The sequence below is a fragment of the Harpegnathos saltator genome, unplaced genomic scaffold, assembly GCF_003227715.2.
Source record: "Harpegnathos saltator strain DR-91 unplaced genomic scaffold, Hsal_v8.6 scaffold133, whole genome shotgun sequence".
Lineage (NCBI taxonomy): Eukaryota > Metazoa > Arthropoda > Insecta > Hymenoptera > Formicidae > Harpegnathos > Harpegnathos saltator.
The window spans coordinates 262,751-280,930 of record NW_020229910.1 but is presented as its reverse complement, the minus strand read 5'-3'; the positions used below and the strand labels follow the sequence as shown (position 1 = coordinate 280,930).

The 18,180-nt window shown below is 37.9% G+C and overlaps 1 protein-coding gene across 2 annotated transcripts; it reads left to right on the top strand.

The window, feature by feature from the left end:
• Positions 1-5,706: 5,706 nt before the first annotated feature.
• LOC105184924 (uncharacterized) lies at positions 5,707-11,065 on the top strand. 2 transcript variants are annotated; one of them, XM_025307968.1, is made up of 3 exons: positions 5,707-6,083; positions 6,533-6,634; positions 9,688-11,065. In XM_025307968.1, the coding sequence occupies exons 1-3, from the start codon at positions 6,027-6,029 to the stop codon at positions 10,042-10,044; spliced, it is 516 nt and encodes a 171-aa protein (XP_025163753.1). In that variant the 5' UTR covers positions 5,707-6,026; the 3' UTR covers positions 10,045-11,065. The 2 variants fall into 2 exon arrangements, with proteins under 2 accessions (XP_025163753.1, XP_011142354.1); XM_011144052.3 differs by having other exon boundaries at positions 5,709-6,073.
• Positions 11,066-18,180: the final 7,115 nt, after the last annotated feature.

Below are 18,180 nucleotides of genomic sequence, written 5' to 3'. Positions count from 1 at the left end.
CGTACTGCAAATCTACTTTTATAAAAAAAAAAGTCTGTAAAAGTAGTTCGTAGCTACTTAAAAAAAGCTTATTGATATAACACTTTCAGAGATACTTTTACCTATATATAAGAGTTCAGAATGTAGACCACAGAAAAGTACACACACATCTATGTACAGGGTGCCTGGAATCTTTTGAAAACAAACAATTGTGAAAATTAATCAGATCAAACTGAGAAGAAAAGTCATGTACTATTTTACAAAAATTGCAATAGTTATTAATGATTGAAAATGACCACATCTGGAAGGTCTTTTAATTGATAACTTGAAAATTTGCGTACTTGCTTGCAAAGTGGTAAAGGACTTTTGTTCAGAATGACCTAACCTACAATTATATGACGACTTTTGTGTCTAGCGTTAGATATGAGTATATTGAACTTTGAACCCTGAATCTTGAACCTGTTGCTAGACGCAATAGCCGTCGTATAATTGTAGATTAAGTCATTCTGAACAAAAAAGTCCTTTACCATTTTGCAAATAAGTACGTAAATTTTCAACTTATCAATTAAAAAAGTTTCTAGATGTGGTCATTTTCAACCATTAATAACTATTGCTATTTGTGCAAAATGCTACTTTTCTTCTTAGTTTGATTTGATTAATCTTCACAATTTTTCCCAGGCAGAATAGAAAATCATGATGACATCAAAATGACGTCAAAATGATGAGGAAAACTTATTTTTCATCGGTTCGGTGATTCGGTCATTTTCTCGTCATTTTCTGTTCTGCCTGAGTCGTTTCTAAAAGATCCCGAACCCTGTGTATATTACGCTATTACGACGTTGCTATTATTTTTACTAGAAGTTGTACATCCAACAAACATACTAGGTCTGTAAATATGAAACCGGAATTTGCCCACAGATAGCCCTGGCTGTCAATGTAGTTACCGTCAAACCGCGTCATTGGCGCCATTTCCATTTGTTGACATCTGACAAAGATTTTCAACTCACAACAATACAAGTTTCATACAACAGCATAGTTTGTAATAGCGTTGAACATGTCGAATTTTGTGCCTGGAAGCTACGATTTGCGGACAGCATTGATTTTCTGTTACCATTTGAAGAAAACTGCTACAGAATCGCATCGAATGCTTGTCGAAGCTTACGGTGAACATGCTCTTGGTAAATCACAGTGTTTTGAGTGGTTTAAAAAATTCAAACGTAGCGATTTTTACGTGAGAAACGAAGAACGTGGAAGACCACCGAAAAAGTTTGAAGACAGCGAATTGCAAGCATTGTTGGATGAGGATGACGTTCAAACGCAACAATAACTCACGGATCAATTAAATGTGACACGAGAAGCTGTCTCCATACGCTTGAAAGCCATGGGAAAGATCCAGAAGATGGGAAAATGGGTTCCACATGAACTGAATGAAAGACAGCAGGAAAACCGAAAAACCACTTGCGAAATGCTGCTCGCCAAGTACAAAAGAAAGTCATTTCTCCATCGAATTGTGACTGGCGATGAAAAGTGGATATATTTTGAGAATCCTAATAAAAGATCATGGGTAACTCCAGGCGAACCATCGACATCGACTGCAAGGCCAAATCGCTATGGACGGAAGACGGAAGACGCTCTGTGTTTGGTGGGATCAGAAGGGTGTGATCTATTATGAGCTGCTAAAACCTGACGAAATCGTTAATACTGAACGCTACTGACAACAAATGATCGATTTGAATCAAGCTTTGCGTGAAAAACGACCAGAATATCAAAAAAAGCAACACAAAGTGATTTTGCTTCATGATAATGCACCATCACATACAGCAAAACTGGTGAAGGAAACGATTGAGGCGTTTAGTTGGGAAATACTTCCGCATGCGGCTTACTCAGCAGACTTGGCTCCGTCCGATTACTACTTATTTGCATCGATGGGACACGCACTTGCTGAGCAGCGCTTCACTTCTTACGAAAATGTACGAAAATGGCTCGATGACTGGTTTGCCTCAAAAGAGCAACAGTTTTTTTGCCGTGGCATCCACAAATTATCAGACAGGTGGGAAAAATGTATAGCTAGCGATGGGCAACACTTCGAATGACATATTTTTTATCATTTTCATACAATAATCGTATATTTTCTATACAAAAATTCCGGTTTCATATTTACATACCTGATATATGATTTGCATCCCCGGTGACGTATATTTCTTAAAATTACAAATAACGAAAAATGATTTGTCGCGGTAACTATGTTTGATTTGTTCCCCGGTACAATTAGCAAACAGCAAACATTCAGTCACTCAAAAGAAAAGTATTTTATTTGGTATGTGGTAAGTACGTAAAAAGTACTTTTGAACTTCTTGTTGGTCGATCCATTCTTAATGTAGATATTGTAAGAAAAGAAAATATAATAGTATATTCAAACGATTGATAATTATTCGGCGCGAGTGCCGACATTTTGTACTAAAGTCAAGGAAAAAGCAATAACTGATTTTTCTTCGAAAACTACACTAACGATGCTAATAAAGTACTTACAATGTCAGAATCTTCAGACTTGCAAGATATTCCGTTAACTTCTGCAAAAGTGGCGGTAAATATAAAAAGATGTATTATATCTGAGAAGAAATGTATGGTTTGTAAAAAAAAGTAGCAATCTACTATTCATCGCGTTTCATACTATTCATCAACATCATAGTTTTTGAAAAAGTTTGATGGCCGAGATTGATTAATAACTTAGAAAAACTTAGAAGAACCTAGAAAAGATCGATTAATAATTTAGAGAACTATGACGAATTCTGAATTAAAGTGTAGCACATCGAGAATCTTCAAACTGCTCTATCTTCGATTCTAATTGATCGACCGAAAAACGGGTTTCAGGGGGTTGTGAGATACGTCAACAGTAATAATTTCTCATAGTATCAAGCCAATCAAAGAGGGCCCAAAAAACGGCCTTATTGAGACCCATCCTTTGTTTGTTATGATAATCTAATTTCATCCGTGCCTACTTATTGTAGAACTGGAGCTGGAAGTACATCTATATATGTATTATTTTTCGCTATACATTACGATAAATTTTTTTCAAATTAACTATTAGGTGTGTGAATTAATTCGGTCCATCTAGCGGTCAATTGCTGTAGTATGTAATTTTCTAACCTCTAATGTCTACAAAAGGCTTTATTTTTTAGTTTTGATATCTGTCAATAATATTCAGTTGATAAATGTTTGGATTTGTAACAATAACATCGTGTTTATCTGATTCGAAAATATCGAAATTCGAACCAAAAAAAACATCATTTCCGGGAAGTTCTCATTTTCTGTTTTCATTTGAAGAAAACATGCCGCTGAAGCTCATCGAATGTTCGCAGAAGCTTATGATGAAAGTGCTCCCACCGATAAATCATGCAGAGAATGATTTCGACGTTTCAAAAGTGATGATTTCAGTGTCGATGACAAACCTCGTCCAGATCTGCTGAAGAAGTTCGAGAACGAGGAATTGCAGGCGCTAATCGATGAAGATCCGTGTCAATCGCAACATGAGCTCGCGCAATTGTTAAATGTTGATCGATCAACAATTTCTGTGCGTTTGGCAGCCATGGGAAAGATTTACAAAGAAGGAAGATGGGTGCCATACGAACTGAAAGAAAGAGACATCGAGAGGCGAAAAGCCATGTCTGAAATCTTGCTTGCCAGGCAAAAAAGAAAAGGTTTCTTGCATCGTATTGTGACTGGAGACGAAAAGTGGATGGATTTCGATAATCCCAAACGAAGAAAATCCATTAGCGATCCAGGAAAACCATCCACATCGATACTAAAGCGGAATATTCGCGGCAAGTAAATAATGCTCTGTATATGGTGGGACCAAAGGGTGTAGTGTATCATGAACTATTAAAACAGAGCTAAATCATCATTGCCAAACTTTACCAACAACAATTGATCCATTTAAACAACGCATTGAAGCTGCTGGAATATGCAAAGAGACACGACAAAGTGATCTTCCAGCATGATAACGCTCGGCCACATGTTGGAAAGATTATGAAGGCTACCTTGGAAGCACTTGGCTGGGACGTTTTACCTCACACGCCGTATTCATCAGACATTGCTCCATCCGATTATCACTTGTTCAGATCGATGGCACATGGGCTTTCGGACCAGCACTTCAACAATTATGAAGAAATAGAGAAATGACTCAATCAATGGATCGCTTCGAAGAACGAGTCGTTTTTCCGTCACGGAATGCAACAACTGTCAGACAGATGGGAAAAATTATAGCAAGCGATGGCAAATACTTTGATTAGTGTACTTTTTCATGTTTTTTTATATTAAAGTCTTTTTTTGGAAGAAAAAAACGGACCGAATTAATTCACACTAATAATATAATCTAATAGTATAACCAGTAAGAATAAAAAGGTACAGTAAAAACGAATAATAATCCTCTTAAAAAATGTTTAAGTAATCTGTGTATAAAAGGAAGTTTATATTAAAATCAATAAGATTTGCATTATACATATAACATACCAAGTTTTCCAAAAATAACAGACCCCCCCACTATATCAGAATCTATGCATTATAGGGAAAAATGACTCGAACAAAAGTTTTAAGGTTCATAAAGTTCTGTTTTTTGTGACCTCAAATTTAACCTTGAAGGTCATTTGAACATCAACTTGTGTTTTTTAAATGGGATATTTTTTATTACACGGTTTTTTCTATCAATTAATTAGAACAACTTTTGTCTAAAACATTTTTTTATTTGCCTAATATTTTTTGAGATATTTGAGGAAAACTTTATAACTTTTTCAATATTTAATTTACGATATCTCGCTAATTATTTGTCGGAAGAAAAAGTGGTACTAGACTTTCTTGCTTTATTTAGTTTCAAGAATATATTGTTACAATAGCACCCTGACTTTTGTTAACTTACTGACTTTTGGAAATTTCAAAATCATCAAATTGCACTATTGCACAATAACAATATATTCTTGAGACTAAATAAAGCAAGAAAATCCAGTATCACTTTTTCTTCCGACAAATAGTTAACGAGATATCGTAAGTTAAATATTGAAAAAGTTATCAAGTTTTCTTCAAATATCTAAAAAAATATTAGGCGAATAAAGAAATCTTTCAGACAAAAGTTGTTCAAATTAATTGGTAGAAAAAAACAGTGTAATAAAAAATAGGGGTTACCATTTAAACACCGCAAATTGACCTTCAAATGACCTTCAAGGTCGAGGTCAAGGTCAAATCTGAGGTCACAAAAAACAGAACTTTATGAACCCTAAAACTTTTGTTCTGTCATTTTTCGTTATAATGCATAGCTTCTGAGATAGGGGGGAGGAGGAGGATCCGTTATTTTTGGAAAATTTGATATAATTTATCTAACATTAAGAATAATGTGTTTATAATATTTTCCTCTTAATTTTAGAGGAATCCTCTTGAGTCCATATATAAGAATAAAATCTTCTAAAATTTGAATGATGCCACTTGTTCTGAAATTACTTTTTTTGGGTGGTTGTTACGACAACAAGGAGTCTTTTTCTTAGTGCGCCGGCGACTATCCTTTAGGGAATACGCCACGCGAAGGCAGATCGGTACGCGTAGTGATCCTATCGGAAAGAGTTACACGCGAATGGGATTAATCGTCGCGATCGACCTTGGCGCGACGGGTCGCGCGGTGTAAAGTCCCTCCTTGAGCCTCATCTCGAATTCTGCTCACCTCGACGGCGGCGCTCGCCGTCGGCCGAGCTTGCGCAGTCCCTCGCCCAATATGGATTCCCCGAGCGATGCACGCCCTCGGCCGAGGGTGCAACGATTTTAACGGAATTTCGCGTCCAGGGCTGCTCGCGGACACAAGCACTCGGTCCCGAGAGCACGTCGAGCGACGAGATCGCGTTCCACCTGGTCGGACCGGCTGGTGCCGAGCGGACACCGTCATTGGAAGACGAAAAGGCAAGAACGCGTGATGTCCCAGGACTACCAGCACGCTTGCGAGAGGGCGGAATTACTCGGCTTGCCGAAGCCGAGCGTGGAGGAGTGGCAGCAGGCGCAGGCGGCGGACGATGAAAGCCATCGCAACGACGACGACGAAAACAACGGTGCATTGCAGGTATAATCATGTATGTAGTTCGCTTCCGCTGCCCGCCGGGAGAATCGCGAGAACCGCGCGTCTCTCCTCCTCCTCTCTCTCTCTCTCTCTCTCTCTCTCTCTCTCTCTCTCTCTCTCTCTCTCTCTCTCTCTCTTTCTCTCTCTTTGGAATCTAGCGGCCGAATGAACGACCGTGCGAGAGACGCTCGGCCGTCAAGGTGCTGTCAAAAGTGCGTGCGTTGTCGGAAAAAGGTGTAAATCGCCTCCGCGGGCGATTTCCGTGCGTGTGTCCACGCACCGTCGCACGCGACGGCAGCCGCGCTCTCGCGTTACCTCGACGCGGCGGCGGAGTCGAGTTGCGCGTCCACGTGCGAGCTAGGTCGTCGGAAAACGTATCGCCGACACGGCCGATCTCGCGCGGGTTCATCGGCGGCCGGGACTGGCTGTCATTCCTCCATCGCGCTTCGTCTTATCTCCCAGGACTTGGATTACGCGGACGAGGCGACCGGGCGCATCGGCGGCGGGCTGGACGAGCTGAACAGCATCTTGAGCACCACGCAGAAGAAGCTCAACAGATTCAAGGTGACTTGGCCTAATTAATCGCACACCTTCCGATCGATCCACTCTCGGTGCCGAGAGCTAATTATTATTTCCGTCGTAACGCGCTCGCCTCGCGTCGCATTTACGACGCCGATACCACGGCGATGGAATGCTTTACGCCATTCAAATTCATAACCCCGCTGCTCTCCGCGCCGCTGCACTTTGCTGCGCCTATATATCGATCAGCCTAGACAAATTGTCACACGCCGCTCGCGTTCGCGGCTCTCTTTTGAAAGAAGTCCTTTGCCGAATTTTGCAACTTCCGGTGCACGCCGCTGCGGTAAGTCGGACTGAGGCGCAAACCTCGCAGCATCAACGTCGCAGTGATCACAGTGAGGTTACACCGAGGTCATAGTAATGCGCGAATGTCCGCTTTGTCGCCAGTATGATGACACAGAGACATCACACTGATGATAAAGCGATGTTAACCCTTTGCTGCACAAGTCAACATATATGTGACACCTTTTTAGCCATCGTTTAATGTCTCTTAAATTTTAGGTTAAGGGTTTCTTATCATGTAATAAGTCTTTACGGGATCCTCGGATATTATTCTTTGCATACATCATGTCGTACAACTATTATTTTGTATTAGTTATTTGTTATAAACAAAATAATTGCAAAAATATTTTTTCTTTCAAAAATCGTTCTTGGAAAAATTTGGTAATAAACATTTACGGAAAAATGTATATATTCATGTTTTTTGGTCACTGATTATAAATCCGTTGTCTGATTTTCGAAATTCAAAATGGCGGATATAATATGGCAGACCATAAATTAAGAGTTTTTCCAATTTCTATGAAATTTGGTTTCTTGGAGTTTTTTGAATCTCCGACTACGAATCTGCTATCAAATTCTCAAAATTCAAAATGGCGGATTTAAAATGACAGACCGTAAATTAAATTCCATCTGCCATATTAGATCCGCCATTTTTAATCTTGTATTTTTAACATAGGATTCGTAATCAGAGACCCCAAAATCCCTCGAGTGACAAGTTTTAAGCGGATCCGATTGACTTTGAAAATTACATCCGCCATATTGGATCCGCTATTTTGAATCTTGTATTTTTTTTAACTGGATTCGTACTTAGCGACCTCAGAAACTTCCGGGTAACAGGTTTCACAAAATTATATGCACTAGAAAAAAACGTGCAACAAAGGGTTAACCCATTAATGCCCAAAAGTCCTAAAATATTAGCTTACTTTGCAACTGTTTTATGTAGAGAAACATATTATATAAGGTTGGAATAGCATTTCCTTATGTTTTCAGGGTTGTTCTACAAGATTCCGGCATCAGAATTCGTTTAGATTCACAATAAAATCCAATATGCCGGAATTTTTTGAAAAAAGTCATGAAAAATCGACAATTTTATTTTTTATAAGCTTGATTTCGTATCAAAAATGTTACTTTGATACAGATACAAGTGTCATATCTTGTCTCAAAAATGTCGAACTTTCAAGGTATGCATTGGTGAAAATGTGAATTCGAGATGGCTGCCTCAAAATGACGGTTTGAGCGAAAAAACTTAAAAAATAATATATTTTTAGAATAACTCTGCAAAATCCTAGTATTTAGCATCAATTTAGTATCCAGGGTATCCTGATTTTAGGATATTTGCTGACAACTAATTCATATTAGAGAATCTCAAAATGGCGGATCCAAGATGGCGACTAAAAAGCAGTAATAATCGTGAAAACTTCCAGATTTTCATGAATTTTCTTCTATTATTTTCATATTCATGAATTATTTTCGAGACGTACACACGCACACATACAGGGTGGGTAATTATAAACTTACAAACTTTATAAAAAACATAAAAAATATCGAGATAAGTACAACGGACAGGAAAAAATTGGAATCGACTACGTAAAGTTTTAAGAAAAATTGCTAAATAAATGAGCGAATAAATGCGCAGTGGTCGAACATCGCGGGCCTGCCACTCCACACAGCTTGGACCGGATTGACAGGCAACAACGGCGTGCGCCAGTCCGCTGTTATGCCTGCCAATCCGGCCCAAGCCGTGCGGAGTAGTATGCCTGCGATGCCCACAACGCATGCCCACTGAGCGTTTATTCGTTCATTTATTTAGCAATTTTTCTCAAAACTTTACGTAGTCGATTTTTATTTTTTCCCGTCCGTTGTACTTATCTCGATATTTTTTATGTTTTTTATAAAGTTTGTAAGTTTATAATTACCCACCCTGTATGTGTGCGTGTGTACGTCTCGAAAATAATTCATGAATATGAAAATAATAGAAGAAAATTCATGAAAATCTGGAAGTTTTCACGATTATTACTGCTTTTTAGTCGCCATCTTGGATCCGCCATTTTGAGATTCTCTAATATGAATTAGTTGTCAGCAAATATCCTAAAATCAGGATACCCTGGATACTAAATTGATGCTAAATACTAGGATTTTGCAAAGTTATTCTAAAAATATATTATTTTTTAAGTTTTTTCGCTCAAACCGTCATTTTGAGGCAGCCATCTCGAATTCACATTTTCACCAATGCATACCTTGAAAGTTCAATATTTTTTAGACAAGATGTGACACTTGTATTTGTATCAAAGTAATATTTTTGATACGAAATCAAGCTTATAAAAAATAAAATTGTCGATTTTTCACGACTTTTTTCAAAAAATTCCGGCATATTGGATTTTATTGTGAATCTAAACGAATTCTGATGCCAGAATCTTGTAGAACGACCCCGAAAACACAAGGAAATGCTATTCCAACCTTATATAATATGTTTCTCTACATAAAATACAGTTGCAAAGTAAGACTAATATTTTAGGACTTTTGGACGTTAATGGGTTAAATGTCACCGTGGCTTCGGTGTGATCATTATCTCATTGTGATCTTGAAGCTATGACGGGAGCATAATTAGTTCCAACCTATCGCACGGCTGTGCACCAGTTCGGAGAGTTCTTCGGAAAAGAGCAAACCGCCGCTACGCGCACTTCAACAGTGATTCGCCTTCGTCGCGAGAGCGACGATGAAGAGAGAGATCTTCGGCTGAAGTAAGGCAAATTTCGCAGACAGTCTGTGGCAGTCTCGGCACGTTGCTCAAAGTGAAGGTTGGCTCCCGTAGCGGCACGCCACATCATAAGCCGGAGGACCTGGAGCCCGACGCAAAGCAGGAGCAGCTCCAGGAGCCGAGGTCCGCAGAGCCTGCGGCGACGGACGAGGTGATGGCGGTGGAAACGCTCATAGAGGGTAACACGTGTGCTGCCGAGAGCGACGTCCAGCCGAACAGCAATCCCAAGCCTATCGACCTTAATCAGAAGATGGGCTCCCACCTGGACAAGCTGGACTCGCTGATCTCGAAGGCTGAAAACGCTCAATATAGCATGCAGCATCAGACGAAGCAGATGCGCAAGTTCTTGAATAAGTAAAGGTCGCGCCGAATCGCGCGCTCGACACTCTTAAAGAATTACATCGCTGATTGAATGAACCACGACGAGCTCGAACGAACGCGGGATCGATCGTCAGCATAGGTCCATTTTTATCTCCCGTATCGAGCGTAGAGACCTCTTACAAAGAGGAGACGAGACGGTCTTTTCTGGTACTTGCGTTCCGCGCGTAAATCGGTCAGCTTATTCGACCGTTGATGACGAGTCGGCGAATCGGTGATGACGACCGTCCGCGACAGTCGCTTGCCCGTCGGCAGAAATGCGCGACGATACGAATATCCGCTCGATGTTCGATAACAACAATTCAGCTTTGTTTACTCAACTGTCATTATCATGATTAGAAGATCTATGACGAGTAATTCTAGTGCTCGACGACTCTTTATTTCGTATCGCGATTTATTGTCATCGCTATGTGCGATTTCTTTTAAATGCGACGGACTCGTCATTAACACTCTGAATGAGAAGAGGGTAGGTAAATGCGCGGATAGAACGTATATATGCATGTGTGTGTGTGTGTCAGTAAGACGAGACCGTATTCTCTTTGTAAAAACGCTCTGCGATTGAAATGAAAGACAGCAAATATACAGAATAGACCATTCTATCCAATACACGCGAATATCTTGAAAAAGAGAAGTTTTTCAAAAAAATATTTCAGACGAAAGTTTTATGGTTTCGAGGGGGAAAGATGAGGATATCATCAATTTAATTGTAGATGACGCCACTTTGGAAATTTCATCATGGTGGCCATTTTTTGTAAATGGAAATTTTTGATTCGATTTTTTCTTGAAATAAAAGTGACAGTTGACAACGAGACGAGTACAATGGTTTGTTGTTTTTTGAAATTGGATCATTTTTCAGTGAGTTACAGCGTTCTAAAGTTTATTAATTTAATTTAAATTAAAAAGCTACCACCCGCATATAGTGTGCGTATGTGTTTTGTGACTCCAAACTGCCTCTCTCTCTACCTCTATCCTTTACCTTTCTCCCTCTCTTTCTGTGTGTGTGTGTATATATATATGTATACGCGCGCACGTGCGTGTGCGTGTGTGCTATCAAATAAAATCAGTTCAGATAACGAGTAGAAACAACACACACGCACACACACACGTACGCGCGTATACACACATACACACATAGAGAGAGAGAAAGAGAGAAAGAAAAAGAGAGAAGTAGAGGGTGGTTAGAGTCACAAAACGTATACACACACTGTATGGGGATGGAAGCTTTTAAATTATAAACTTTGGAACACTGTAACTTATTAAAAAATGATTCAAAAAACAAAAGTTGAAGTTCAAAAAACAAAACAACCATTGTACTCATTTCATTGTTAGCTATAATTTTTATTTCAAGAAAAAAATTGATTTTCATTTAAAAAATAACCGTCATGTCAAAATTTCTAAAGTGGCACCATTTACAATTAAGTTGATAATATCATCATCTTTCCCCCTCGAAGCCATAAGACTTCTGTCTGAAACTTTTTTTTAAAAACTTCTTTCCAAGATATTCGCGTGTATATTGAATAAAATGATCTACGCTGTATATACGCATATAGAAAGTAAACCACGCGATTGGGACGGATTGTATTTCGAGTTTGGTTAGTAATGCAAAAAGGTTGTAGAATAAAAAGTTGAATAGTACAGGAAAGTCTACTTTCCTAGGAATTTACTTTTCTCATAAATGCAACGGTGCACCTAAAAATGCAAATGTATGTGTGTCCAAGTGCGTGCACTCCTTTTTTAAATAAAATTACATTTTTTTTGTAGGTCAGTTCCTCGGAACAGCCTGCGTAAAAAAGTATTAAGGTACAATGTAAAAAAAAATTCTGCAATTTAAAAACTTGAGATATTACAAATTTTTAGTAAGTCGTATGCCTTATTATGTTCAAAAGCTTATGAAAATATAGTCACATAGGTTAAACACGTTCAAGATACATATCATTATCAATCTTGCATCAGCGTCGACAGAATGCTTTTTTCTTGCAGAACACAAAACAAGTAAACAAGTATCTACTTTTTCACTATTAGTATAATAACATTTTCATGATAGTTTCGCTTCTGTATGAATTAGATTTTCCTGTGGCGATAAATTACTTATAACTAATAGAATATTGTTGATCTTGTAAAATTTATATCCTTAAACAATCGAATGTTGTTGATCGCTGATATTTGCAAGTATTTACAATTTACGGGACATCTTCAATGAAACATGCGATTTATCAAAAATTCAAAATATCTCGCGACTTATTAATTTTTTTACTAATTATTTTAAATTATTTCATACAATTTTACCCCAATACTTTTTTATGCAGGTTGTTCCGGAGAACCAACCTATTTACATAAAAAAAATGTAATTTTATTTTAAAAAAGAGTGTATTTGCATCTTTTAGATACATCGTTGCATTTATGAAAACATAAACTCGTAGGAAAATAGACCTCCCTAAATCATCCAACTTTTCTCTCCACAACTTTTTTGTATTACTAACCAAACTCGAGATATAACCCATCTCAATTGCGTGGCTCACTCTGTATAGCATGTATGTGTGTATATTTTTTACCCACGCGTTAGCTCTTCTTCCTTTTCATTCGAGTGTATTAAAGACAAGTTCGTCGCATTTTGCCACAGGTGAAAAAACGCGTATAGCAATGTAAAGAGTGCAATACCTCCAAATAGAGTGCCGCCAAAAACTAGAACGGTCCGTTAGTAGATTCTCAAGTCATGACCGTTACGTTGTGTACATAAAGTAGAATTGTCGCTATCGCATATCGATCGTGATATTTTTATCGTCGCATATTTTTGCCAACGCGCGAGCCACTGTCGCGGACGACTGTCCTCGATTCTGTCGATTCGACGTTAACAGCTAAAAAACCCGAGGAATGATTAAGTTAACGACGAAGCTGTCGCGTTTCACGTAGATGAAAACGCGTACAGCGATGTGAAGAGGGAACTTCATATGTTCGCGAGATAAAGAGCCGTCGTAAAAAACCTAGAACTGTTCGTTGCGAAGTCTCGAGTCACGAGCGTCGCATTGCGCGTGTAAAGTTTAATTGTTGCTGTCGAGTACGAACCGAATATTTTTACCGCGGTATATTTTTGCCGACGGGCGAGCAACTATCGCGGACGATTGTTATTGATTCTTTTATATATAGATATATATCTATATATGCAAGATGACTCATTTTAAATTATCCGCTTAAATATCTCGAAAAATATAAAATATAAAAGAAAAAATGGAAAAACGTCTCAGACAAAAATTACTTGATTTGAAGGAGCATATAGAACAGCGATATTATTTTGTTTATAGATAGCGCTACTTTCGAGATATTCACCGATCATAATTTTTCTTAAACGGAAATCCCAATTTTTTATTATATCATCTTTTTCTACCAATTAATTTTAACAACTTTTGTCTGAAACATTTTCTTTTATTTGCTTAATATTTTTTGAGATATTTAAGAAGAACTCGGTAACTTTTTCAGTATTTAACTTACGATATCTCTATTCATCGGAAGAAAAAGTGCTAGATTTTTTACTTCATTTAGTTTCAAGAATATGCTGTTACAATAATGCCCTAACTTATTAACTCTTAGAAATTTCAAAATCATCAAGTTAACAAATGTTAAAGCACTATTGTAACAGTATATTCTTAAGATTAAATAAAATAAAAAAGTCTTGTACCACTTTTCCTTCCGACAAATAGTTATCGAGATATCTTAAACTAAATATAGAAAAAGTTACCAAATATTTCCCTAACCCAGATAGACAAATTTCGGCAGATTATCTACACAGAGACTAAATTCGAGATTTAAAATAGTAGCATAACTACATAAAAATGCATCTTCATACAAGAAACATTGTAGTAGCATATAAAAGAAGCAATCTGATACCATGAAAATTGCGGCACCTGCCACAATTGTGCCGGCAAGAGGACACAATTAATCAGCAATATAAACGAACTGATATTTTGCTGCAAAGTATGGAATAATAAATATATATTTTTTATAGCAAGCATATTACAAACATGTTATGCCGCTTTAATGGTATCATAAAATATACATTAAATTCATGCATGCTATTGCCAACATGTCTGTCTATCTGGGTAAATATCTAAAAAAATATTAGGCTAATAAAAAATATTTCAGACAAAAGTTGTTCAAATTAATCAGTTGGAAAAGATGATATAATAAAAAATTGGGGTTCCATTTAAGAAAAGTGATGATTAGTGAATATCTCGGTAGTGACGCCATTTACAATATAAATCGCTGTCTTGTGTCCGCCTTCGAACCAGACTTTTATCTGAAACATTTTTCCGTATCTTTTATATTTTTCTCAGATATTTGAGTGGATAAATTAAAATGAGCCAACCTGTATATGTCGCGCGACGTTCCCTTTGTCGCTAAGAGCCCAATATTGTTACAATAATATACGTGTGTTGTATATGTATACATATATACATATGTATGTATATATACATACGAATATTGTTGACGAGTCTAGTATCGTTATGTAGATGTACCGACTATATATCCGGTAAATATCGGGGCTTTGTGCTTGGATCATTGACAATATCGACATATCAGGTGTAAGAGATACAAGTGGACAGGTTGTTGAAAAGAGGCGCTCGCACACGACTCGAGCCGGTGATAAACTTTCCTACTCTTTGAACAATGTGATAATTGTTTTACATCGATCTAGGGATCGCACTCCACGACCTCCTACGATCTGTGTATATTTTATTATTTCGAATAGTTTGCGCTCTATTTTTCTAGACTGATAAGTTTCGACATCGCGTAAATATCGTGTAGAGAAAGCGAAGGACTATATTTTATTATCGAATATAGTTTGCTCTATCTCTCCCTTCCCTCTCTTTCTTCCTTCTCCCCCTCCTTTCTCTCTCTCACTCTCTCTCTCTCTCTCTCTCTCTCTCTCTCTCTCTCTCCCTCTCTCTCCCCCTCTCTCTCTCTCTCTCTCTCTCTCTCTGTCTCTGCCTAAACTTAGCAACGTCGTATCAATAATATTAGCGATAGCGGCTATCTGTAAGTCGATATACACGTATACATATATTCGCCGTTTCTCGTTGCATTTCTCGTTGCACAATTCAAAGCAATAAATTATATTAAGTGCCTTGCTTTCGATTATCCCTTCGCGTGAGGCATAGCGATTCGATGCATCCGCAGTCTCCCCTACGGAAAGGAAATTATCCTTCGGAAAAAAATTATTCTCGTTTCCGAACAAATCAGGCGTAGGTAACTTTTTTTCGAAAGCAGGCCCGTGGTGAAAATCGAATAAAATTTAGTACGTCCTTAAAGATAGACAACGTCGTTGTCTCCGTCGACCCTCCGACACGATCGTTGGATTTATTACGTAAGAGAGAGAATTGATCTTACGATGTGTTGTACACAAACGATGTTAATCCCTGCAAAGAGGTTACAAGCTTCGTTTCTTCTGCTATATGTACTTACACACACATACGGACACACGTTTCAACTCTCCCCTACTGCAACAATACGTCGCAAGAAGCGATCTAATCTGATGTAATCCACCATGCTACGAGATACACACGTTTCTAATAACAACGTTGTTTCTAGACAAACGAACTTATATTTTAAGCTACGTACAATGAATACTCTAAGCAACGCATTCCGTCGTGGATGTAATAACATAATTACCGCTAATGTCATTGTTATTCCGAAGATATCTGTGTAACGCTATTTTGTAATTAAATATCTGATTACACTGTCAAAGACCGAGACTTATTTTGCGAAGAAGAAAAAAAAGAAGAGAGAGAGAGAGAGAGAGAGAGAGAGAGAGAGAGAGGGGAGGAAAAGAAGATCGATTCAACAGAGCCGAGAATGCACGCAGGAGCGAAATCTTAAGTTAAATTTTCAGCGAAACGCGCGCGCACGTCTGGTCTCTTTTATGTGCGCGACTTAGGTGTCGCGATCCACCATCGACGCACAGTGGGGCCAGTGGTGCGATTCTTTAACTCATTATTGGAGTTAACGACAGTTTCGTTATCGTTGCGCAGCTTTTCTACGGTATACAAAAGCTGCGCAACAATAACGAAAGTGTCGTTAACTCCAATAACGAGTTACAGAATCGCACCACTGATGACATTTTTTGGTTGAAAATTCTCTAGAGACCTGAATTTCCAACCGATCATCGACACCAATGGATGAGGTTAATCCTGAATAAATCCCAAAGAGATCTGTCTAGCCGAAATTTGGAAAAATTATCGGTTCAGGGTTCATGGGTTTAGGGTTTGTCTTAAAAGTTTCGAGGCTCGAACTTAATGTTTTATAGTTGAATATTCAACGTCGAATATTATTAGGTTCTCGAGCTATGGCTAGATTGGGTTTTTGGACTATTTGAGGCTTTTAATATATACGGCTTTATGCATCCACAAACTAAAAAGTTCTCGGATTGATAGATTCCTAGGTTGATGGGATGAATTAAGACTCAAAATCTTTCGGTTTTGTGTTTAACGGGTCTATATTTGATGTTTTTGTATTTTGGGCATATGAGTTTTGGGTTAATGGGTTTCTGATTCAAGATCGATAAATCTCGAGGTATCTGTTGACTGGTTTCATAGTTTCAATCCGTCGAATACGCTACTAGATAGAAATAAGTGTCGAATAATGATTATTTCGCAAGTTTCTCGCGTTTAACGATAAGTTTTCCTCTTTTGGGGCTAATAATTCGAGAAAAAAAATTTTTTTTAATTTTGGCAAGACAGATCTCTTCGGAATTTATTTAGGATCAACCTCATCCATTGGTGTCGATGATCGGTTGGAAATTCAGGTCTCTAGAGAATTTTGAACCAAAGAATGTCATCTGGCCTCACTGTACGACTGTTCGCTTCGTCCCTAAATAGATCGCAAATGTCGCTACATAATTGATAATACGAGCTAAACGGAGTGAGGTGCGAAGAGACAACCTCAGACAACCTTCACCATTCCAAATATCACGCGGACGCTCTCACAAGGATGCTATTATTGTCTGCCATGTTTATTGACTTATCGAGCTTGCCGTCGAATCACCTTTCGAGAATCTATTCTCGGTGAGTTCTTGGGGTTTTTCGCCCTGCAGCTGCAGATCGTCCGCGAGAATTCATGAGCAAGTGACTTACGCGCTCACTCACAGGCTGTCGAAAATGTTAGCTAACGACATCTGACGATCGCGTTCGTCAACACGACGAACTGAGACCATATTTTTGAAAATTATCACGTACGATATTTCATGAATGTTACTAGATATCACAATTCTCAGCTAATTAAGGCCTGATCTATAATACGTATCGTAAGTTGTAAGCCGTAAGAATTGACGAATCACAGTCGATTATTACAAAAATAATCGGCTATAATTGGTCAGTTCTTACGACTTACGACATATATTGTAGACCAGGACTAAATTGTCCCATTGATGAAATATCGTATACGATATTTTTCACAAATTTTCGAGAATAAAGTCCCTGACCGTCAAGCCGCAGGACGTTAGGCTCGGCACAGGAGCGTATGCATGCGGGTGCGTTCGGGGGAGCGAGCTATCACCACATTAGCACATTCTATCTTTGTTGTACTATTGTTGTAATTAATGCTTTGTTATTGTAATGAATAATAAAGATAGAATGACGCCTTAACAGGATTAGAGATAAGTTAATTTTTTTATGAATTAAGTTAATTCTAAATGATTCATCAATTAAGTTCACATTTAAAGTTACTCAAGGCCGGTATTCATAGTCGGATCTTATATTTAAGACTGTCTTAAGTTCATCTTCAGATGCTGTACAAATTATTTCATTGGTTACGGAATATCTGAAGGTGAACTTAAGACAGTCTTAAATATAAGACTCGACTATGAATACTGGCCTAAATCGAATAAAAGTTAAGTTAAAAAATTAAATTGACTTATTAAGGTTAAAAATTAATTATGCTAAGCTATATGTTTTTTTAAATAATTAACTTGTTAATTATACATTAAATTAATTTTATGTAAGATAATAGAAAGGTATTTTATAAAAGAGATAATGTATTTTTCCTTTTTTTAATAATATATATTATTTAGAAAGTACAATAATTCTAATAGAACGATTTTACAAGAGAGAAGAACAATTTAAAATAT

Excerpts from the sequence above, each read along its gene's own strand:
- LOC105184924 (XM_011144052.3), top strand. The coding sequence starts at position 5,930 with ATGTCCCAGGACTACCAGCACGCTTGCGAGAGGGCGGAATTACTCGGC. Across the intron at positions 6,074-6,532 it reads AAAACAACGGTGCATTGCAG|GACTTGGATTACGCGGACGA; the intron begins GTATAATCATGT and ends CTTATCTCCCAG. Across the intron at positions 6,635-9,687 it reads AGAAGCTCAACAGATTCAAG|ACAGTCTGTGGCAGTCTCGG; the intron begins GTGACTTGGCCT and ends CAAATTTCGCAG.